At 48.1% G+C, this 25,090-nt stretch overlaps 1 protein-coding gene across 2 annotated transcripts in view; it reads right to left on the minus strand.

The window, feature by feature from the left end:
- USP31 (ubiquitin specific peptidase 31) overlaps positions 1-25,090 on the minus strand; it is a 49,492-nt gene that overhangs the window by 20,784 nt on the left and 3,618 nt on the right. The window contains exons 1-8 of one of the 2 annotated variants that reach the window (XM_033102046.1): positions 20,868-20,981; positions 9,981-10,118; positions 8,582-8,670; positions 8,388-8,480; positions 7,670-7,805; positions 5,371-5,515; positions 2,781-2,958; positions 217-328 (exon numbers count right to left, since the gene is read on the minus strand). In XM_033102046.1, coding sequence (XP_032957937.1) covers positions 217-328; positions 2,781-2,958; positions 5,371-5,515; positions 7,670-7,805; positions 8,388-8,480; positions 8,582-8,658 — 741 coding nt within the window. In that variant the 5' untranslated portion in view covers positions 8,659-8,670; positions 9,981-10,118; positions 20,868-20,981. Of the gene's footprint in view, positions 1-216; positions 329-2,780; positions 2,959-5,370; positions 5,516-7,669; positions 7,806-8,387; positions 8,481-8,581; positions 8,671-9,980; positions 10,119-20,867; positions 20,982-25,090 lie in introns of those variants that run through there. The other variant, XM_033102045.1, reaches the window with a different exon arrangement.

A 25,090-nucleotide genomic window follows, 5' to 3' on the forward strand; every position in this document is an offset into this window, starting at 1 on the left:
GTGTGCTAAACGTTACTAGACAAACAGGAAGAATGGACACCCTGCAGCGGCCAGCGCCCTTCGTACAACGAGGGCTAAGTCCCCGGTCCTGAAGCTCTGCACGCAGCCGACGCATTTGGACAGCTTTTCACGCTGCAGCTCAGGTCTGAGCTTCAGCGTCCCCTGCAGTGGCTGTTCCTTCACTGGGCGTGCAGGCCTGCGAGTCAGCATACGCACCTGAATGCAAACTGTGGGCCTCAAGAAATACTTCATCTTCTCCAGGATTTCCTTCTGCAGAAGGTCCCAGGCCACTGTCTTCTCTAAGTGCAGCACAAAGGGCAGGCCAAACCTAACACACAAACATTGAAATCGCCTTAAGTTGTGGCAATGCCTTAAACACTGTGTGTGATTCCTTACCCGGGATCTTCTTAAATGGAATCACTATACGATTGCTTTTAGGACAGTTCTCAAAATAAAACAAATAGCAAATTTAATAGTAACACTCGTAAGTGGATGAAAAAGTCAGAGAGAAGCTGACATGTCTAAATAAAATTTAACAGCTCCTGCACCAAAATGGCTTCTGGGGGGGGCATGGTGCTGGGGTACCAGGTGGCAAGAGGAGGGAGGGTCAGTGGGGATGGTGAAGGGAGAGGGTGGCAGTGGACATGAACCTGGCAAACAGCAAGGGCCAAACGTACCAGGGGTTAGGGAAGGCCCCCCCAGGCGGTGGCCTCACCCTGATGGTCAGACGACAAGGCAGGCACCGGCAAGCAAGTGACTGAAATGAGCTCCTAGCCCAGGGGAGGAGCCACGTGGCCCCTGCCAGCACCCGGCTCTCAGGAGCTGGAGAATCAGAGGCAGCGCCAGGTTCGTGGCTTTGGCTGCGCTTTAAACAAGGAAGTCCAAGTGCAGCCCCTGAGGTCACGCTGCCGTCCCCGTGGGGAGGCTGAGCAGACGTCAGGAGCCTCTGGTTCTACGGGGGCCAAGATGGAGGGCCCGGCCTGGCGTCCCTCCTGCCCAGCCCACAGCCCGACTGCGTCCTGCTCACACGCCCAGGTCTGTGTTCAGCCAGTTCCTCGGCCTGGAATGCGCCCCCAACCCCTCCGGCAGCGCCCTCACCCTGTCAGGCCCCGGAAGGCCTTCTCCTCCAGGAAGCCCCGCTGACTCGCCCCTGGTGCTCTCGGTGCCACCCCACCGCCCACACGGTGACTGTCCTGCCTCCCCACCGCACAGGGACCCGCTCCTCTCAGCAGCCCAGACAGCCCATGCTCAGAACACAGATGCTGGCTGAGTGAACGAACGAATAGACGACACAACAGTCCGATAAACCCTGACTCAGGCGGAAGCAGAGGGGCTGAGGACACCAAGGAACCCAATCCTAATACGCATCACAGAGTTTGCTCCCAGTGGCACTGGACAGGGAATGAGTGCGCTGTGAGACCAGCCACAAGCACGACGTGCAAACCAGCCGGCCATGTTTTCATACGACAACGTCTCCAGTCTGAGGGGACTAGCGCCATGCAGGGATTCCGCAAGTTCTTTATTCTCTATAAAAACAGTACGCACCCATCCCTCCTGTCTCTTCAACGCGCCCAGCTCCCTCTGGGCTCAGTGTCTGTGTCCCCAGAGGCTCTCACAGCGCACCCCTCTCCTCACTCGGGCTCAGCTGGCTGCCGCCTCCTCAGGGAGGCCCTCCTGACCGCCCTCTCTAACCCAGATTTGCCATCGCCACCCTCCAAGCAGACTCCATCACCCCAGCCTGTTTTAATCTCTTCAAAGCGGTAACAACCGTCTGAAGTTCAGGGTGTTGACTTGTTCACAGTCACTCCGCCCTCACTAGGCTGTGAGGTCCACGAGAGCACAGGTCCTGCCTTCTGTTCGCTGGGGCGTCCCCACCTTTAGGACGGCACCCCACACATGAGCACTGGGACATCGCCAAGATTCAAACCAACACGTTCTGCATTTGTTCCTAACCAGCTGTACAAAAGGAACTTACCTAAGGCAGCGTTTTCAGGGGCGAATAGAAATGCCACCCTGACAGATGCTAGGAACACAAAGTCCTTTGTCCCTAGAACATACCCACAATTTGTAACCACTAAGGTCACTGCACTATGGTGATAAGGCCACTTTTTTATTTTATTTTTAATAATTCTATTTATTTTATTTTAATTCTATCGTATTTATTTATTTTTTTAAGGAGGGCACAGCTCACAGTGGCCCGTGCACGGATCAAACTGGCAACCTTGGTGTTATCAGCACCACGCTCTAACCAACTGAGCTGACCGGCCACCCCTTATAAGGCCACTTTAAAAGACACAGAGGGAAAGAGATCTGAGAGAGTTCCAACTCCCAGCTTCCTGGCCTGCGCAGCTGAGTGGCGTGGTGCCATTGGCTGAGCCAGAGATACTGGAGGGCCAGGCTCATGGGGAAAGAGAATGAGCTCGGTTTGGACCATGCGACTGAGGTGCACGGACCATCCAAGCAGATTCATTAAGAATTAAAAAAAAAAAAAAAAAAAAAAAAGCAGCTGTTAAGAAAGAAGCTGGATGTAGGTCTGTGGATCTAGGGCCTCAAGAGGAGTTTGAGCTGAAAATATACACATGAAATGGGCCTTTAAAACGACACGGGCTCCGAGCGCCTTTCTGACTCAGATTCTAGCACCCCAAGTTTAGTCGCCCCCTCCCAGCCCCTCAGATCAGGTCAACGTACACACATATTTTCTAAACATCAGGGTGTTTTCACTTGTGAACTCATCCGACTGTTCCGGTCTCAGCGCTTCCCGGAGTACAGCAGGTGCTCACCTTTTCCCCTGCTGCCCGCTGCAGGCACGGTTACACACCAGCAGGACAATCCTGTCACCTGCTCTTGCCGGTGGCACGTCCGCTCGCCCGTGCTTTGCCGCAGTTTGGGTAGCAGAGGACAGTCTGTGATGGTCCAAGCCAAATTTTAAGTGGTTCAGATTGCTGTTTAAGTGGATTCCTGAAACAATAAAAAACAACTTACTTTATCTCTTCAAAATTCTTTTCATTCATTCATTACAAAGAAATTTACCCAACCAGAGAAATGAAGAAGTCGCCATCTCATAATTTAAGCTGCAATTGAACAAAAGGAACAAAGGATCTACTTTGACAGGACCTCGTCCAGCCAGTAAGATAATTTCTTTAGCATCCATTATTTAAACCAGCCTTCCCTATCCTAAAAACTGAAAAGTAACACTCTTCACTGTGGTGAATATTAGATACAGTGTTAGAAGGGCAAGTCTGCAGACATGACCCGCCACACAGACTTAGAGTGTGACCACACTCTGTGCGACCACAAAGCGATTCATTTCTATAAAAAATAAAGACTAGTACATGTGGCATGACTGTCAGTTTTCCTGATTTAAGAGCCAGACTTATAAGAAACTACAGTTAACTAGACTCACAGCAATTACAGGACTTGACTACAATCAACGAGACTATATCAACCTACACTAAAGTAAGCAAAAATACGTGTCCGACAGGCACAGTACTTGGCTGCTGAAAGCAAGTTCTTCAGAAAGGCCCCAAAGCAGAGCTATCTGTCAATCGGAGGTACCCAGCAATTCCACACCCAGCACCAGGCCCTGCACTTAGTAGGAACTCAATAAATGCTTGAGTAAATAATTGTGAATTACTTTAATCCTTTGGAAGTACAGCCTAAGCAAATGGTGCTCCAGCTGGAGAATACTCGTACAAAAAGGAAGCCGTGCAGTAATGATCATCACAACACCACCAGAAGGAGAATAAAATAAAAACTGGTTTACACAAACATATTCATAGCAGAATTCTGACAATAACCTAAATAGCCAACGATACAAGACTTGCTGAACCTGTTAAGGTACATCAGCATGACAGTGATTTAAAATGACAAACACACAGTTAATGCCAAAATTAATTCCAAGGGAGTTAGTTGACAAAAAAAAAAAAAAAAAACAAAAGGAAAAACTGGATTCTTAGATATGACACCAAAAGCATAAGCAATAAAATAGACTTGATCAAAAAGAACTATTTTGTATTAAAAGATACTATCAAGAAAGTGAAAAGATAACCACAGAATGGGAGGTAATATTTGCGAGTCGTATCTCTGATAAGGGTCTAGTACCCAGTATATACAAAGAACTCTTACAACTCAAAAACAAAAAGATAATAAACAACCCAATTTAAAAACAGGGCAAGGACTGGACCAGACATTTCTCCAACGAGGACAAACGGCCAACGAGCACATGAAAAGAAGCTCAACATCACTCATCACCAGGGAAATGCAAATCAAAACCACAGTGAGATACCACCTCGCACCTACTAGAATGGCTGGAATCAAAAGACAGCAAACAACAAATGTTGGCAAGAATGTGGAGAAACTGTAACCCTTACATATTGTTGGTAGAAATGAAAAAGGATGCAGTTGCTGTGGAAACAGTTTGCCAATTCCTCAGAAAGTTAAACAGAATTACCACATGGCCCAGCGTTTCCATTCCTAGGTCTACACCCCAAGAGCTGAAAACAGGTGTTCAAATACTTTACATGAATGGTCATAGCAGCACTACTTCTCAATGGCCAAGAGGTGGAAACAATCCAAATGTCCACCAACGGATAAACAAACAAAATGTGGTCTATACATACGATGGAACACTGTTCAGCCACAAAAGGGAAAAGGCTTGATCCGCGCTACAACATGCAGGAGCCCTTAAACCTCACGTCGGTGAAAGGAGCCAGGCACACGGAACACAGAGCACTCCAATCACTACAGAGCCAGGAGGAGAACAGGGCTGCTTAGGACTGGGGGGCGTGGGGAACTGGGGTGTGGGGGGCAGTGCCTCGGGGAGACAATGGAGGAGCTAATGAGACAGGAGCTGGGGAAATAAACTCTCACCAGAGCAAACAGTAGCTAACACGCAAGTGGCAGGTTTGCGGCAAATTTCTTAAACGCAAGTACCAAGAAAACGTTCTGCAGCAAAGATTTTAGAATTCAGAAACTAAGCATCAGAGCTAGTAGCAAAATACCAGAAAATATACTATTTTTGATAGTAATAAATCAATATATCAGCTCTGGCCTTAATAACCTTCCTGAGTGCTGTCCTAAGATGCCAAAGAGGCCACTTAGGGAAGATACAGTCAGTCCTGAGCCTCAGAAAAGGGCTGCCCCAAATGCTGACGGAAGTCAGGAATGAAGGAAACAGCTTTGCCTACACAGTAAGGACTGCCTACTTCCAGGGAAATACGGTCCCATAAAATTCATGCCATCATTAAAAAATGTGTGATGTGTATTTCAGCATAATTTTAAAACGTCCGCCATCATGTACAGACACCCAGAAGGGCAGGCAGGGGTGCAGCACAAACCCAGGGCGACCTGTGGGACCATACGCTCACTCACCCCTCTGACTGAGGATTCCTTCAGGCCTGAATATTTCGGGAGTCTCAAAGGCAAAAATGCAGTCGCTTTCGTGGACTGTTTCCAGGTCGTCTGTGTCACAAAAGGAACGATGGAACCCATCGTAGTACATTTCTGTTAACACGATCTAAAAATGAGAAAACCGTGAACAGCTGGATAAGCAGGAAGTCCACAGGAACTGATCTCCTAATTCTAGCTGCACTTGCCCAGAGCGTCAGGACCTGCGCTGCTCTGGGAGGGCTCTCACAGGACCCAGGGCCCACCTGATTGGCCTCGAACGAGAGAACCTGGAAGCACAACAAGTTCTGTCACTGCAGAAGAGCAGCACGTGGTTCGCAGAGCGCGCTGAGTCCTGCTGGAGAAGACCCCCGGGGGCTCACAGTCTCCCCGCTCTCCCAGAAGAAAGTAAAGAGAGGAGTGACCTGCCGGGATTACACAACCACTCAACCTCGTGGCGAGGACGGAGTCCATATCTGACTCCAAGACTCTCCTGCGTCATTACATGTTCTTTTCAGGTTAAAAAATGTCAAATAACCACAAATATTTGTATTAGGAAAAAACTGAAATCAACTCAAACGCCCAACAATAGGAAGTAGTTAGCTCTATTACAGCTCCCCTGGAGCTGCAGAGCTATTACAAAGAATGCGCTCCATTTTTCTGCACTAATATGGGAGGCTCCTAAGTAAATCAGAAGCAGGGTAAAGAACAATGTGTGTAAATGAGTCCATTTTTATGGAGTAATAAACGCAGCATATGCACAGGTACAAGCAGGAATGAATATCCAGTTACAGTTCGTTACCCCTAGTTCTAAGTTGCTCAGGAGGACTCAGAGTCACATCCTAAGTTTTGTTTCTGAAAGGGCTGCGTATTGCACAGTCAGACAGAAAAACAAAAGCTGGGACAATGGAGACCTTTAGAGACTCGTTCCATGCTCAGCAGCAGTTTGTCTACTGAGAAAGCACTGGCCTGGGCAGGAGGTTCCAGCCCCAGCCTGCCACCAACCAGCCCTATGACCCTGAATGAGTCACAAGGTTTCTCTGGGCCTCCTGCCAACGAAGGGGCTGGACCCCTGCGGTCCCTTCACAAACACAAACACACCACGAGTCTATGAGGTGAAAAGGGGCTGGTGGCATAGTCCACAGAAAGTCCAAGACAAATGCTCCTGGCACGTTTTTTTCCTAATGATTTTCATAACCAAGCTGGTTTTCTGCAGGTGCACATGCAAGCGTAACTCACTTTCTCCAGCTCACTTTCTCCAGCTCGCTGAGATCGAAACAGACTTGTAACTGTATCACTCATGTAAACCACATGCAAAAAGCACCGGATAATGGAAAGCTTTAAAGAGACAACAGGTTTGCCTCCTCGGACACACACCTAAGCTTCCCTCCCTCTCTGTCTTTCCTGTCATCCTGAAGGAAAAAAAGGATCAGTGAGCTCTTCAGAGTAAGGAAGAGTGTGAACACTTTCTCTCTGCGCCACTACTTGCTTATTAGGGGAACACTGCTGGTTGTATTTGTTTTACGGTGGTAACTTCCCAAACGAGGCCGCCTTACTACTCAGGTGACTACACAGCAGCTTCCAGAAGCGACATAGGGAGACGCTATTCAGCCATTGAATCATCTTTCCTCAGTAAATCCTTAATAGGGAATTTATTTCCAATTAAAATCATAATAGTGACTTTAGAAAAGAATTATGCAAAAATATGTCAAGTCACAATAGGCCAGAAGTATTTTGGGTCAATTTAAATATAACTACTTATCAAAAATTTACCCAAAAAAGAAACTTCCGTGTCTCTTCTCTAAACAAGGTAAGAGACGGACCCAGCTTTAATCAGAAAACACACAGCACTGAGTATCTATTTGTAATGCACTGGCAAGATGCCGGTTCTCATCACCAGGATAGAACGTGGTTTTCAAGAGCCGCTGGTCCAGTTCTCTAAGCCTCTTTGACCTTCAGATACCACGAGGAGGCTCTGCCCATATAAGCATCCGTAAGAATGACTTAAGAAGTTAAGTAGTTATACTTTATAAACAAAGCTAAAAGGTCTCGGTGTAAAGTCACAGCTTTTCCTTTTAAAGATATACACAGAATTAAATGAAGCATGCAAATTGTTGTGTATGTTCTTCTCCTCCGGGTTTGATTATTTTTTCCTCAATATAGAGGCAACTGGTTTTACATTTCTATCTAACCATATTTGGCAGAGAACTGTTAAAATATTCCAGGAGAACAGAAAGCAACAGTTTTGTGGCCCCTGTGTAATAGACGTTAGCAGGCGTACTACCTGATCAGTGGGGATCTTTGTCTCCATAGAAACTGCTTCCCGAAGTCTGGCAACAGTCCCAGACAGAGGCACGGCCACGCCAATCCTCATGCAGTGAGAACACTTCCCTTGATACACTACGGTGACATAGAGAGGCCTGTACAGATCAAAGTCAGATCTTCTCATTAGTTGCTTATTTCAACTAAAATATAGATGCAAAACAAACCTAATTGGAAATCAACACAAAACTAAAGCTCACCCACACATTTGGAAGCCAAATAGAAAAACTTCCTTTGGACCTAAGTAGGACTATCAAATAATCAAGAGCTCTCTGGAAAAGGTAATCTTCAGAAAATAAAAATATAACATATCAATACTTGTTTCTATAGTTAGCATCTTCTTAAAACAGCATAACTCCTGGAAATTTTGAGAAACAGTTCAAATAAAGTAATTAAGTGCAAGTGCAATGTAAGGTGTCTAGTGAACCTAGAAGGCATCCAACCTTTCCCCCTCCCCCATACCGTCGATGGGGCCACACCCGCCCCACGCACCTGCCCGACACCCTGCCAACTCACACAGGCATCCCTAAGTTTCGGTCAGGGTTTAACAACGCCTGCATTCAATTTGTCACTAGTCCCATTACTTGTCTAATTAAGTAAGAAGACGTAAGAGGAGCCTACAGAAGAAGAAGAACACACACAGGAACATGCGGTCTTCCTCTTAGTAAGTCTGTTCTTACCTTGTGTGGGGCAGAGGAATTGGCAAAGAAATGCAGAGGAAAGGGTCGAACGTGTTGCTCTGCTTCTGACAATGAGGACACGTCAAGGAAGATCTTCAAAGACAAAAACGCACGAGACGCTCACATTAGGACGGCCTGCAACTATGTTACAAACGCAGAAACAGACGACAGAGGGGAACTGGCTTCGCTCCTACCTGTACTGGGCTTGAAAAAGTTCCTGTACGAAAGTGCTACAGACAGGAAAAGATGGTCCCTCGGGCATCATGTCCATCTCTGACGGTGGCTTAAAAGAAGAAAGCACAATTTCACAGACTGGAAGCACCAATTACTGACTGACGATGACCCTGAAAAAGTCACAAATGTCCCTGACTTCTTGTACAAGCTATGCATCGGGTCCCAAGGTTTCAGTGAAAGGTTTCTGCTAAAGGAACCAGAACACAGCTGCCAGGACAGGACGTGCGGGGTCCTAGGACTCATGTCCCCATAGGCACGTCCACAAACCGGGCTTATCCCCATCTCTCCCCCCCGCCCCCAGGCAGTTCTTCCCCAGTCTCCCTCCCGTCTCCTCCAGGAAATAATCCGTCTGCTTCCCAAGTGCTGGTTCCTCCCACATCCAACCCTCTCGCGCCTGTCAGTGGTTGGTGCCAAACACTCCACTATTTCCCTTAAGCTGTCACAGTCCTCCACCTCACGACTAGTTACCAGGTCAGAGCGCACGCAGAGGGCCCAGGACGCCAGGACAAACAAGACACAGTGCCTGCCCCTGAGCACATCCCAATCCAATGGGAGAGAGTCGCCCACAAGCAGAGTCGTACGATGGACAGTATAGTGTTCAGGCACAAAAGGGACCTTGAACCGGAAGAATTAACACCTTACCAAAACTAGACATTTAAAATGTGAGGTACAGAGCAGAATTATCAACAACTTTAGAAGCTGTGAGAGGAAGGCAACGCTTCAGCCTGAATTATTTCCATTACATAAATCCCTTTACCCGTCTAACTGAGGCTACGTGCATAAAACTTGAGACTGAATCACAGTGTCTCAGTAGGAATATTCTGAGGGTTCCGCTCCCACACTTAAGTCCAACCCCAACCACAGACATCCCTACCTTTCCGTTCTCACTGTGTTCATTCCAGGGACCTACCTACAGGTTGTAAGTCTCCTTGGAGTGCACAGCACATTTCTGCTTTAAAAACAGTTCAGTGAGATGGAACCGCTTCATTTTAGTCTAAAGCCAGTCATATATGCAAATGTGTCCCCTCTCATTAGACTGTGATGAGCTCCTTGAAGACGGCTCTCTCATACCTCGCGCTACCAGCATGGGGGTAAACGTGAGGAATCCTCTAAGTAACCGTGAACTTTGCACTCGCCCAAAGCTTAGTCAACGTCACTATATGAACTACATGCAACCTGCATCGCTGCCTGGGAGGAGGTTATGGGAGAACCACCTAGTCTGTCCCCGACTCCTCCTCCTCCCGAGTGCCCCGCCCCTGACGGCCCCGCCCCTGACGGCCCCGCCCCTGACGGCCCCGCCCCTGACGGCCCCGCCCCTGACGGCCCCGCCCCCTGGCGGCCCGGCGCCTGCGCCCTCACCTTCACCGGGGGCTGGCCGCTCTGCAGCACCGCGTGATTGAGGTCCTCGTGAACTCGGTCCAGAAGCCACAGCAGAAACTCCTGGGCGTCGTGCTGGGAATTGCCCCGGTACTGCAGTGCGTTCTTTGACACAATGCTCTAGAAGGGTAAGTAAAGCAGCACGAAGAGTGGTGAGTTGTGGCTTTAAAGACACACTGTTCATCATCCCAAACAGGGCGGCGAGACGGCAACGTCAAAACCGATGCTCAGCGTAAAACTGCATCCCCAGGGCCACAGACCAAAGCCTCCCACATGCGCCCACCCAGCACCCCCACTTGTAGGAATGAGCTGAAGGAAACCATCAAAACGTCTAAGATACTCATTCATCAGGCTTTTTAATGGCAAAAAGCTGGTGGTGATAACGTTCTTGAACAAGTTAAAAACGAGAATTGTTACAAACATCACATCATTATTTTGTACACCTGAAACTAATATAATGTTGTATGTCAATTATACCTCAATTTTAAAAAGGAAAAGAAAAAAGTGAGAACTGGTTCAATAACTAACGTGTATTAGATTATAAACCAAAGTGTAAAATAAACAAGTCTACGTAACATAAATGACCGAGGGACTAAGTGGGAGGAAGAGACAATCCTCCTTACAGAAGAATTCCAGAGTTTATATCCACAACCCCCCCTCCAGGAGTTGGACCTTAAGCCCGCCCCCACCTTGAGCACGGCTGCGATGGTGACTTGTTTCCCAAGACTGCAGCACAGAGGAGGGCAGCCCCTGCCAGCACAGGTCGTAGGTGAACTGGTTAAGATCACGGGCTCCCACCTCTGTCCCGCCGCTTACTTTGTGTGAGGCCTGGACCCTCTTTCCTCCAATATGAAAAGGATAATGATTTAGTGTGACGGTTAAGTGAGAACACACACAAAACATGTCACATGTCAACGAGGTATGAGAAGCACTCAAATTTCAGCTGTGAGTATTGGATTGGAAGTAAGGAGAAAGGAGAGGTGACAAGTGCACAAAGGAGAGCAGTTAGGAGACATGACATGATGAGGGTCTAAGCTAGGCCGTGAGGACAGAAATGTGAAGGCAAATTTGGGAGATCTAGGAATTGAGGCAGTAGAACCAACAGGATTTGTAGCTAATGAATCTGGAAAGTGAGGAGGGAGGCGTTAGCCTCCTCCCTGGATGATGGGCAACCACTGGTACCCTTTATCAAGACAAGACAAAAAAGGAAGAAGTCTGGCAAAGAGGATGGTAAGTCCCCTTGAATGTACTGCATGTGACGTTCTGTGGCCCCTCCAAGTGGAACTATCTGGTAAACAACTGAAAACTCCAGATCTGGGCTCCGTGGAAGAGTCTGTGCTCAGGACGGAGGTCTGGGAGTCAACAGCTGGGTGGCGGCGGAAGTCACGAGCATGGCTGGGACGGCGCAGACTTCATCATGAGAGATGACCCCAGGGGACAGCGATATTTCGGGGGATCGCAAAGGAGACCAAGAAAAGGCCATCAAAGATGTGGCAAGAAAATCAGGAGAATGGAGTCGCAAGAGTCAAGAGAAGAGAGTTGGGCAGGAGAGAGTGATCACAAGAATGAACCAAAGAATTAAAACCGCCCATTGTGCTTTCCAACTGATGTGATGATAATGGAGATGAAAACGGGGACAGATTTCTCATTCAATTATGAAAAACCACCATAACTTGATGGTCAATTAGATGTGAATGAAACATAAAGTTGATTTACAAAGATCCAAATTTAGGGAGGGAAAAAAACAAAGGTACACAAATGAGAGAGTATGGAGGGAGGGGAAGTGCCTTCAAAGGAGGTGAGAGAGACACAAGAGAAGTGGTTATGGGTTCACAGAAGTTAGACAGCAGGCAAGGAACCTTGGTTTTGCTTAGTTTGCTTTTCATTGTCTGTTTTGTGGAGAAAGCACAGGACAAGTGCCAAGAAGTCTTAGGTAAGGACAAATCTCAGGGCATGTAGCTGGGGCACAGAAATGGCCAGGGCACTGCAAGCTTCGTTCAGGACTCTCTCTCATTTACGTCCAGTGGAGAGGTGGGGGGACCCTAAGAAACAAAGCAGGAGGCGGCCTGGTGGCTCAGGTGGCTGGAGCGCCGTGCTCCTAATGCCGATGGCCACCGGTTCGATTCCCACATGGGCCAGTGAGCTGCGCCCTCCACAGCTAAAACTGTGAACAATAGCTCTACCTGGAGTGGGGCTGCCGTGAGCAACCAGAGATTGGCGTGGGCTGCTGTGTGCTGCCGTGGACTGCCGTGTGCTACCACAGACTGTTGTGAGCTGCCGTGGGCTGCTGTGAGTGGCCAGTGGCCGTGCAGGCCATCAGCCGGGGTGAGTGGCCAGCAGCCAACAAGAGGGGCCGTGAGCTGCTGTGAGTGGCCGACTGACTGCCTCGGCCAGGGGAACGCAAGACTCATAACACCAGCAGGGGCCAGGGAACTGCGCCCCACAATTAGACTGAGAAACAATGGCTTAAACACGGGGGGGGGGTGAGGGGGGAGTGCCAAAACAAACAAGAAACAGAGCAGCTGAAATCAAATGCTTCACTATGTGTCAAAGCAAATAGTTTATGGACAGTGTCCATCGAATTTCCAGGTGGAGATGACATTCCTTATCAGGATTGCATTACGTCCTGATTTATGCGTCCTGCCACCATCACTGCCGCTCACGCAGCTTGTATCCGGTCGCTGTGGACCAGGCACTGCACGGAAGCCGCTCCGCAGGATTTTTGTTGGGCACGATGGAACAGGCCGCGGGGACTCCCCAGCCCGCTGCGACTGGGGCCGAGGCTGCTGTGGCCAGCCTCACCCCAAATCACGTCACCGACACACGAAAGTCTGCAGATCTCACTGCACATACACAAACACAAGGGCTCCTTCCTCTTCCTGACACTTCACAGTGGTGACATCGTCCCGCTGCAGATACCCAAGGGAGTATTGATTTTACTTCTGCCCCAGACAAAACAAATCATAGCATAATCTAATAAGCATCCTTACTTAGTATGTGTTACAGACGAAAGAAAAATAGAGGGAGTCAAGAAACCACAGGAAAAGTGAGTTCTTTCTGGTACAGAGCTGCTGAGCCTTACAGACGCAAGGGGTCCCTGGAGCCAAGTTCCCACGAGCAAACTCGGGAACGACACAGACGGGGAGACGGGTCACCCGCAGCCCAGTGGTAAGACCCGCTGTGGACATTACACAAACTCGCATGCACCACACAGACTGGGGGCAGAGTCACTGCTTGGAACAAAGACCAGGAAAGCACGTATACCTTGTCTAAAAGGAAAAGCTATACTAAAAGGGCTGACATCACAGCATTTCAAGAAATTATAACTAAGGGTGGAAGTATGGTCAGGAGAAAAGGAAGAAATATAAAAGGAATATACCCCTAACTGGTTCAGCCAGGTGAACGACGAGTGAAGATTTCCCAGCAGATCATAAAGCTTCACAGCCAGAAAACAGAGCAAGAGAAGACCGCCAAGTGTGTCCCCAGTGGTTGGAAGTTTCCACTGGAAATGCAACAGAAAACTGAAAGACTGGATTCTGAACACCTGAGGCCAAGGTGTCCACCACTTTTTACTCTGTATTCCCCTGAGCCGTGGCTCTCTTTTCTGCAAAATGCTGATAATATCTGTCGTGCAGGGCGTCTGGCGGGGTCTCTGGTCCCACTCCCCACACAAGAGCGCAGGATGTGGCTAGGCCAAAAAGGAACACCCACGGAGCCATAGGTAGGGAAGTCATACCACTATGGTCTCACTGGAGGCTGGGTTTACACGACGTGCGACCTGCTGTCCGCTTTGCTGCCAACCGACCGAGTCTCCTCGACTTCCCTCCGTAGCCGCGGCAGTTATATTAGTGGCCAATGGCTCAACGGTTACAGCTGACGGCCAACCAGCCACAGCTGACGGCTATCTACTACCTGAGCAGCACCCCTCCACGTGAGGCCGAGAGCCTGGAAACTGCTCTCTGGGGCTCTGTCCCCACAATATCTTTCTAAAAAGATTACTGTGGGGCTCCAGTGAGATCACGAAAGCATTTTATAAACTCTATACGGCTGCTATTATGTAAGTTTCCAAAGTCAAGAGAAAGGGAAGGAATTACCCTGTGGTACAATGTAATCCTGGAAAATGCCAGCGAGAAAGAAAAGGAGAAAAGACCCAAAGCGCTGGCTCCCGACCCTTGGCCACACCTGGGCATCATCTGGGCAAACGTTTTTAAATAGAAGCCTCCCGTTGACAGCAGAGCCCAAGGAAGCTGCTTTAATTAGCCGAGGGTGGGACCTGATCATCTCCGATTGTTTTTCAAGTGTGATTTTTTTTTTTTTAAACAATTCTATTTCTAATGTGAAGCCAAGACTGAGAAAGAACTGGCCCCACTGGAAGAGCTGCACAGTTTTACTTCCAAAAAGCACTAAAACTTATAGGAGGCTCCTTTGTTGTTCCCGTTACATCACGTACGACACTGAGTTTTATTCTTATCACCAGGACGTCTCTGAACTCTGTCTCTACCACTAAAGCGATCAGTAAGGTCTTCTTCAACATGATTTCCCCAGTACCTAGCAAATGCAATACTTGACTCAAAGAGTAACAATAACAATAAGTTAATATCTGAGTGCTTGTAATGCATCAGACATTATACTAATTGTTTACGGGTGTTATTTCCTGTAAAATCAATCCCTACAAAGTCCCGTATGCTGTAAGTGTCGTCATCATTATTATGATTATTTACAGGTGAAAAAAAACCGGGCTCAGAGACGTAACTTGTCCGAAGTTACCATTATTCTTCAACCTCATCGTATCAAAACAACCGTAAAACCTTTTTGTCCCTAACCTTCTTCAATCAGTGATTCTCTTCCCTTCTACGAGGCAAGATCACCCAGGACTTGAGGCTTCTCACTCCGAGCGTCAGTTCTCCGTGTAGACGGAAAATGTGCAGGACTAAGCACAGCTGCACCGAGGCTTCTGGGGCTTCATTTGCTTTTGAATAAATCCTCGTTAAGCAGTGTTGGTTTTGTGCAGTTTTTGCCTCTGACTGACATATGGCCCAGACACAAAAATGCAGTTGATCTACTTGAGATATTATCTGAGGAGAAGGCAGGAATTCAGACTATGTGAGGAGGTCACGTTGCAGCACGTGAAGCTCGCCATCCTGCTTGGCGTCCCAGGATGCGCCAGAGCCAGCCAGAGATAAGACAAGGATCTGGCTTTGGGGTACTCCTTCCGTCTCCCATCAGTGAACTCAAGGGGAGCGTTCCCCTTCGGACGCGCAGGCCGCCCTGCTAGGGGGACGAAGCCTTCCCGCCCGCCTTCCCTGCACACGCTAAGTGGCCAGCGCAGCCAATTCCAAGTTTAAAGTCAGCCGGGGCCACCACAGTGTATTTACATAGCTGATCAAGCAACTAAGTAACCCAAGGGCGTCTTCTTTTGGGCTCCTTGTCGTTTTCCAACACAATCTAAGATTCTTCCCAATACAGTAAGATAAAGCTATTTTTTTTCTTTTCTTTTTTTTTGAGGAAGGGGAAATTTTGGCTGACAATCAAAAAAAGCCAACACCCAGTCCTGATATAACTAAAAGGTCGTCATATGGTAAGTGTAATCATTCTTCAACAGTTAAAATCCAAACAGAAACACCAGGAAAGGCACCTAAACATCTAGGGAATCATTATATATTCCTACCATGGAACGTTACATATGTTTGAGAGTTTTAGAAAATATGGAGAAATAAATACATAATACAATTAAGTGGAAAGAAGATGCAACTTCTAAAAGACATTTTTAAGGAACTTTCAGATCTTTCATCCTTCTGCATGCACACCAAAACAGTACAGTCGTTTCGAGTGACGAGTTTTAGGTGATTGATCACTTTCTTCTTTACATGTTCCTGTATTTTCCACATTTCCTAAAATGAACTTGTTGATAATGGTAAGTAGGTGGTACTTAGAATGATCTTAGGATAGCACCCCCTGGCATTCTGGCCAAGGAACCCAAAGCTTATGCACAGAAGACAGGGCTGCAAAACAAAGAAATATACCTGATCTCTCACCACGCCCCAGCGAGGTCAGCTGCCCTACACGGGGAATTTCTTTTCTCAGCTAGACAGACCCAAGGAGCCTTAAAACCAAAGTTTTCTGCCTGTATGAATCCTAAACCCAAAGCCCAAACCAACCTTTGGATCTTATCACTGCAGGAAAAATGTGACAGCAGCTAGCAGTAAGGACAAAATGGGGGGAAGAGAGAAAGGAGAGTCTACGCCTGCAGACACCCACCAGGGCCCTTTTCAGGCCACCCAGACCTGCCAGGTGGGAGGTGAAAGCTTAGCCCTAGGAAAAGAAAAAAGATCCACTTCCCGATCGATCGAGGGCGGGACAGGAAGCAGAGGCGGGAGCTGGGCTTAAGAACTCAGCACACCCCTCGAACTCAGCACACCCCTCATCGCACAGGGGCCTCCTCTGTGGGGGGAAGTGAAGTGATCCACACATCCTCCGAGGGGACAGGTGGGGAAGAAAGGATGCACTGTCCCTCCAAGACACTTCATCAAGCTGTGCACTGATGAAGCACACCGCCGTTTCCTGGAGGCACAGCGCACTTCACTTCCAAGTTAGAAAAAGAATTAGTTGACTTCAAAAGGGAAAATCGCTCAAGTTGCTTAACTTAGCCAGATTCTCAGGCCCTAACTCAGTTTGTTTACTCTTATTTGGAGTCGATTCTGTTTATCTGGTTACTTAACTCGAAACAGATTAGAAATTGCAAAATACGGGAATGAGGAAGTAGGAGGTACAGGCAGGCTCCCAGGATAGAGCAACAGGAGAAGAACCAAGGAAGGACCTTAAAGGCAGGCGGTAGGGAGTGAGCGGAAAGAAGAATCCACCAATGGAGCGATCCAGAACCAGGCACCAAGTCCTAGACAGTCCAGTGCCCCTGGCCCGGGACGGAGAGCTCAGGGCACTCTTGGTCACAAGGAAAGAGTCAAGTCTGCCCCAAAAAGTTAGAATTTTAAAGACGTGATGTCAAATAAATAATTATCTGGGAAGTAATGTCTTTCCCCGAAAGACCAGATGTTATCGACAAGATCGTACAATGACAACACAGTGGCACACGGCACAGTACATCATCCCGAGACACCCCCAGGCGTCCTCTGGGACTGTGACACTGCAGCTATATAGCACCCCTTCCAAAACAGTCTACAGCTCATGGGTCAAACCCAGAACACACACACATAACAGGTGAGCTACAGAACTATGGAATGACAAGGCCAGACCCAAGAAAATGCTCAAGTGCAACGCATTTCCTTTCCGCGTGACCAGCGGCCTTTGCAGGGTCCTCCCCACCTTCCTACTGGTTCCCTGTCTCTCCCACGTCCCAGGCTGGCGCTGAAAGGCTGGGTGGGGTGGCTGATTGGCTTTTCCTGCTAAAATGTTCCCATCACTCAGGTGTGAAGGAACCAATGGTTGCTCGACACCCCAATCTGTGGGGCTGGATTATCCGCCAATGAAAAGGGCGAAAGGAAACAGGCTCATGACCAAGCGAAGAGCTCGGCTGCACCAGGATCCCGACTAAGTTCAAAATTCATGGGTTCACGGAGTTTCAAAAGGAAGTGGGGGGTCCTGGCTGCCCTCACCCCGCTCCCAGCACCACCGTCTGAGGCCACAGCCAGAAGCCTGCAGGGATGGGTGGCAGTTCCAACCGCCTGCCCAGCGCCTGACGTCACAGTGGGGCCTGGAAGGGCGACGACCAGTGTGTCTGCACCCTAAGCAGCCCTTCTTCCTGCCGCAGATGAGAGAAAAGGCTGCCAGGGCTCCTTTCCCGGCAGCCTGCGGGGAAATGAGGCTGCCCTCCTCCTTCCTTCCTTCCTGTCACTATTAAAACCCTGAAATCGTTAACTAGTAACTATTTCCTATGAGCTGCTTTCAGAGCAGTTTGTCTTTTCTTTAGTGAGCCTGCTTTATGATAACTTCCATGGAGTAAAGACTCGAAAATGAGGGAGATGTGCCCAGTTGTCACTGCGCTGTTAAAAGGGACATTCCAAGTTCATACATCTTTAGGAGCACCCCTGGTCGGGAAAGAGGGTCTCACTGTTAGTCTTCTCCACCGACAGAGCCATGGAGCTCAAAGAAAAGGCTGGATTGCCTTCCCTACAGTTTACAACAGCCTTTGTTTGTCCCATCATAGCTCAAAGGAAAGCAACACAGAAGTCAGTTCCCTGCTCATTCATTCACTCCTGAACGTGGGCACAGAGGGCAGGACCCGATACGACGGGAAATAAAGAGAACCACAGAATTAAAGTCTACAGAAATGCCTGTTTCTTCATCTGCAAAACAAATAATATGTGTGTCTACCTTACAATGTCATAAGGAGGAAATAAAATGATGCAGGATGTATGGTTAAGCATTCATGTTACCGTAGCTGCAGGAAACAGCCAAGCCGGAGAAAGTTCCAGATAGTGTGCTACCACTTATCTAAATAAGAGGGAAATACGAATGCACGCGTGCACACACATAGGCGCACACATTTTTTCTTATATTAAAACAAGGAAAGAATAAATCGTAACATTTAGGGAGAAAGGAAACAGGGTGTAGGGATCAGAGACAGAAACTAGACTTCTTCGAACAGCTCTTGTTTTGTTGGCTCCAGGCCACAGATTTTGTTTTTTTACATAACTATTTAACAAAATTAAATTTTAAAAAGCAATCCCTCAAAATAAAAGCAAGAAGAAACAAATGAATTTAACTATATATCCACTGGTGACAAGCCACACTGAGAGCTATTCCAAATGACTTCCAAACAGTAATTTGACTCTACAGTCCTAACAGGACAGAAGCCTCTGGATAAAAAGCCTAATAATAATCTTCAACCTTTTCAAATACTCATGGTGTTGCTGGTAGTATGGGACCATGATCCTGAGTCTCAGGTGTGCATTGTGGAGAATGCAAATGAGAAGTCAGGCCGGTGTTAAGAGTAGGATTTCAGCACGGGACAAAGGAAAGCAGATGCACGATCAATGAGGTGAAATGAGACCCCTGAAATCCTGAACTGGCATTCTCAATATGAATTCAGGATTTGTTGTCCCTTTAAAGGAAGTTACACATTTCCTGTCTCCGCCTACTTAGAAGACATAGAAGCCACATGTACCCCTAGTGCCAGACTATGGCTGCTCAGTACCTTTTGCTACCACGAGGAACCAGGTCTCCCTAAAGAAAGGCCTGACTCCAGATCTGGAGCAGCAGACATGTAAGACGAGCCTGGAACATCTGACCTTCCCTGCATTCTGGTCTGGCTGGCATCACAGACTACTAGTGTCACGTCAAACAGACTAGGGAGCCACCTTGTCCCTCTGGCCAAAAATGGGACAATCTGAGCATCAATAAGGTTAATAACTGTAACTGACAGAGAAACATCAAATGTGTATCCAAACCCATGAGTTCAAACGGTTCCAACAAAAAACGCACAACATTTAGAAATCAAGTAATTATTTTGAAAAACAGAAAAAAAGGGGGAGGAAAATATCAAGCATTTATCTTACCTTTCTTCTCCAAATTTACTTTGGGGTAACCAAATAATTGACAGGGCAAAAGTCTCTATAGAACTATTCTAACTTGTTTCCCCGAAAGTAAGACCTAGCCGGACCATCAGCTCTAATGTGTCTTTTGGAGCAAAAATTAATATAAGACTCAGTGTTTGTTATATTACATTATATTACATTATAATATATTATGTTATAATACATTATTATATTATATTGTCTTATACCCGGTCTCATATTATATTAAAATAAAACCAGGTCTTATATTAATTTTTGCTCCAAAAGACACATTAGAGCTGATGGTCCGGCTAGGTCTTATTTTCGGGGAAACACGGTAAGTGAACAAGGAATGTTAAAATGTTCACGTCACCGTTTTTGACCTTTAATGAACTATGAATTATCATCCCGCTAACACTACGAGATACAAGCAGACACGACAGGTTTACAGCAGTGACGCAGGTTTACAGCACTGCCCACAAACTAGTTTTACCAACAAAAGAAGGGGGGTACAAACCCAAACTCAACCTGGAACCTCATTAAGCCTCTAGATCCAACTACCAGTTTACAGGAAATACTGGCACAGACGAGCGTTTCGATTGAAACCATTGATACAGGAAACAACAGGCAGCGTCCGACTGTGGGGAGCCCCCCAGCAGTGCTGCTCAGAGTAACCCGTCTGGGACACGTGCCCGTCTGGGAACTTGCTGTCACCAGTCCCAGGCACGACGAGAGAAGCACAGAAACTGAGAAAGCCTCTGGAAACATCCAGAGCAAACGAACACTCATTTTATGTCTATTGAATCTAATAATTTTTTAAATGGGACTGGTTTTATGGATCCCTTTTTTATTTCATTTTTCTGGAAAAGCTAAAATACCAAGCTAAGAAATTTATGCCACATTTTGTATGTTAAAAAGAAAAAGTAAAGGCAATTTTTAAGAGAAATAATGTAATTACAGGTAAACTTGAAGAGAATTAACCTCGCAACAATAAAAACCATCAACTGGAAGGAAGAGTTTAGAAATGGGGGCGAGGACTCGGGGCCGACCCAGAACAGCACCTGCATTATCACCACCCACCACTGAGTGCCACTCCGAGCGGGTTTCTGTACTGACCCCTTACCTCTATCTTCTCACTCAACCCTCCTAAAACCCATGCAGGCCTGGAGCCCGCCCCTGCTCCTACTCAGGGCACTGAATCCCAACGTCCTAATTGTAAACGTGGAATTACCACGCCCCTTCCACAGGGCTGCTGTGAAGACCAAACGCAAAGCCCGCGTAGGAACGTGCTCGCTAACTGATCCGGCTCCACGCCAACGAACAGTGTTTTCACGGTTATGATTACGACGGTGCCTCACACCTCTCCTGAGAACCAGACAGCTCAGCCTCGCTCGGAAAGATGAGAAGACCAGGAGTTCGCGTCCAAGGATCTACTGAGCTGGTGATGAGCTTTCGAAGGCTGCTGGCAGCAGAAGCAGCAACGGCATTTCCTGACCAGCCCCCCGCAATCTTCTAAAGCGTGAACTGTTTGTTTGTGGACACTGTTTGCTGCCATCCAAGCTGGACGACTGGGGGAAGAAGCACCAGATGTTGGGTGACGGGCCAGTTTCCCGGGAACTGCCGGAGGCCGGGCCATAGAACAATGATTTCCAAATAGAGAAAGATCACAGTCAAATGAAAGACACCCCATGTGCTCCACTGCAAAAATGTTGTTTGTTAAACATAAAAGGTCATTTGAGGAACAGCCAGTAACAACAAGAATATTTTGGAAGGAAAAAGCTACAGAGGACAGAACCTGAAATTACTCAGTTTTGAATGATTTCTTTTCCACTGTTATATATAAAAGGTTCTTTTGTGGAAACCATGAGGTCATTGTTTTCCAGAGTCTTTACTATAGGAAACAGCTGTGGGGAGCTACACAAACAGGGAACACTGCCCTACTTAGGAGCCCCTCGTTGTGACAAGTGCACAGCTCGGGAGGAAAAATCCATCAACCCACACGCCAATAGCAAAGCAAAAGTGGCAGAGTCAAACGAAAACCTTGAAGCCACGCAAAGGAAGATGTAAACCAACTATGTCAGGACACGTATCTGTATTATTACTCATCAGTATGCTAAGAGGGGTTTCCGTGTTGAGACCAGATCAGCTCCTTTCTACGAGTCACCAAAAACCGAAATGGTTCACTGTGCACAGTGCCTGACACATGACAGACGTTCAACAAACGTACCCTGAGAACGTTTTCCCAGGGCTCTTGCGACCTGTCTTAACACGGGGCTCACCCACGCGCCTCCAAACCACTGACATCTCTCTTCTCCATAACGAAGACTTACTGATTGCCAAACCTCATTCGAAGTCACGTCCCACGGCTGTGTCCAAACTGCGGCCCGCGGGCCAACTGCGGCCCGCAATTCCTTTTTAATCGGCCCACAGCAAATACCAAAAATATATTTAGTTGACTTAAATAAACCAGGTGAGGCAATACATACCTTACCTCAAGTGCGTGGCCCGGCTGTTTGTGTACTTTACCGCATATGGCCCTTGGTGAGAAACGTTGAAAACAGTGTGGACACCCCTGATCTAGAGGCTGATAGCTCCCAAATCGCTACCTCGAGCCCTCTCGGTCTTCTGAACTCGAGACTCCACCGTCCAGCTGCCTGCCAGACGTCTCGTGAGTGTCCTGTTGAACACACTTGAAGATGAACTCCTGATACTCCCAAACGGCCTGCTCACAAGTCAGCACCAGTTGCTACTCAGTTGCTCATGACAAACACTTGGGAGTCATTCTGGGTCTCCCCGCTGCCTCGGGGCCCATTCCCCACCCCCACTGGAATCAATCCTTAAGCAAGTCCTGGGGAGCCCACCTCCAGATGGATCTCAAATCCGGCCCCGCGTACCTCACCTGCCAGAGGCCTGCTACCTGGTCCCCCTGCTTCCTTCCGTCCAGCACTCTGAATGAGCACTCCATGTTTTCATGAGGTCGTGCAGAACTCTGCTTAAGACCCCCAGTCCCCTACCCCCCCCAGTCCACCCCCGCCACTGCTCTTAGAATAAAAGTTAAGCCCCTTCCTGCCCTTGGCCTACAGGTCCTGTCTGACCTGGCCTCTGCCGACCCACCCAGCTCTGCCCAGTGTCATCTACCCTCCTCTCCTCTGTCTCTAAGCTGCCACCAAGCCTGTCAGCTTTCAAATGCACCAGAAGAGGGACCGGGCGCGAGTTACTGGATGGAGTGTATGCAGGTGGAGCTGCCTACAGAGTACGAGCCCCCGTGTGACAGACAGACGTGCATCGGAGCGGCCGGAAGGGACGCTTTGAAGGAAGACTCGCGAAGTGCCCAGGTCTGAGGACGGGCGCGTGGGACGCAGCTGTTTGGCCTCTTCTCACTGCACTTCAGCACCTCCATCTTAGAGGGAAGAACGCCACACGTTTCAGCACGTCCTCCCTGCCTGTTCCCGTTTTATGTTGAGACCTGTCATCCTGGCGGTTGTACTAAGGCAACGGCAGACAGGACTCAGTGTGAGCGTCAGCCATGCAGGGTGACAGGGCACAAGTCCAAACTCAGGTTCTGCCCTTGGCCTCTCGTCAACAGATGAACCGTGGTCCGTGGGCCACGTCCTCCAAGTCCAAATGTGATGACTCCATCACCTCCTTTCTCCTTCAGAGATCTGGAGCTTCAGTAAGACAACAGTGACAGCATTTGACAGACAAGGCAGCTGATCAGGAAGAGACGTACTCGGTTTTTTTGTTTTGTTTTTTAAAGATTCTATTGGGGAAGGGGAACAGGACATTATTGGGGAACAGTGTGTACTTCCAGGACTTTTTTCCAAGTCAAGTTGTTGTCCTTTCAGTCTTAGTTGTGGAGGGCGCAGCTCAGCTCCAGGTCCAGTTGCCGTTTTCTAGTTGCAGGGGGCGCAGCCCACTATCCCTTGTGGGAGTCGAACCGGCAACCTTGTGGTTGAGAGAACGCGCTCCAACCAACTGAGCCATCCGGGAGGCAGCTCAGCTCAAGGTGCCGTGTTCAATCTTAGTTGCAGGGGGTGCAGACCACCATCCCTTGTGGGATTTGAGGAATTGAACTGGCAACCTTGCGGTCGAGAGCCCACTGGCTCATGTGGGAATCGAACCGGCAGCCTTCGGAGTTAGGAGCACGGAGCTCTAACCACCTGAGTCACCAGGCTGGCCCCGTACTTTGTTTTATACTCTCTCATAAATCTAAATGTGACTTACATGATTTCATTTTTTTTTCTACTTTTCAAATGAATTCAAGGGACACCCTGGCTTCAGAGTACTTCTCAGGGACCACAGTGAAATATCAATGTACAAAACAACTTCAGACAAAGCAGGAGAACTTCTACCACAAGTCTGCAGTGTGCATCCATGGAAAAGTAGCTGTGACACTGAGCCAGCGTCAGCCCCTGACTACCAGCTTATCTGCCTCTCCTCATTCACACATGTGTATTCCCTCAGGAGCCGGAGAACTTACTAACAGACAAGCACCACCAGGCCCCGCATGGGAGAGAAAAGTCTACTCATCAGTCACTTTTTGTTCAACTGCAAACTTGGAAGGAAGACCCACAGTTCTTTTATCAGGAGATCACGCTGTTCTAGTCGTTCTTTGGGAGCACGGTTTGAAAACTGCTGCTATAAAATGTATCTGTTACTTGAAAGATGACCATCCGCCATTCTCTTCCTGCGAAAGGGCACCGAGTACTAGAAACCAGAGAGCGTCTCTAAGAACCTGGAGAACCCATGCCAGCATCTGTTAAAGGGGTCACAACCAAAGTATGTCTCCAGACATCACTAAATGTCCCCAGGAGTGAGGGGGTGGGAGCAGGCAAAAGCGCCCTGGCTGAGACCCGCTGCTCTAAGAACATGAGAGCAATAGCTGTGTAAACAGAGAAAAGGGTCTAGGTGGCAGCTAGAGGAGTCTCTTAAAGCACACCCAGGTCGGGCCAGCCAACCCATTTTCACTCTGGGAAAGGAAAACCCAGCCTAACAATCACCTAGCTCATCCAAAACCGAAAGCCCGTTTACCATTTACCTGGCAAGCAAGCTCCTGAAGCTCCAAACAATGTGGCAAGAAATCAAGAAAGAATTCTAACTGGAAAACGTACACAGAAAATCATGAGTAACTTAAGGAAGTTTGAAGACGAAAGAAGCACATTTGAAAACATAAGTGCTTTCCGAGACCTCAAGGCAAACTGTGTCAAGGTTTCATCCCCTCTGCCAACTCCAACCAACCAGCAGTCGCTGCCTGGAGCCCTGAACGGAGCAGGGCTCTGAGGCTCAAGAGAAGTGAAGTGCATCCAATATCGCTCTCCATCACCAATGGGGCGGGGGCGTGGGGGGGTGACAGCGTGCCTCGCATCCGCCTTCAGGGTTCAACTTTTTTTCTGATCAAAATCACACGTACCAAATTTGGCTGTAACAAAACATTTTGGAAAAAGAGAACGTAATCTTCCACAGTGCCAGCAGGCGTACCAAATTGGGGGAGAAAGAAAAAGAAATCTGATCCTTTTACCCTCCTGCTTAAAATCTGGCTCTGGACTCTCAACTGTCAGAGGGTCAAGTCCCAGCCAGCATAGC

The sequence above is a fragment of the Rhinolophus ferrumequinum genome, assembly GCF_004115265.2.
Source record: "Rhinolophus ferrumequinum isolate MPI-CBG mRhiFer1 chromosome 15 unlocalized genomic scaffold, mRhiFer1_v1.p scaffold_54_arrow_ctg1_1, whole genome shotgun sequence".
NCBI classification, from domain to species: Eukaryota; Metazoa; Chordata; class Mammalia; order Chiroptera; family Rhinolophidae; genus Rhinolophus; species Rhinolophus ferrumequinum.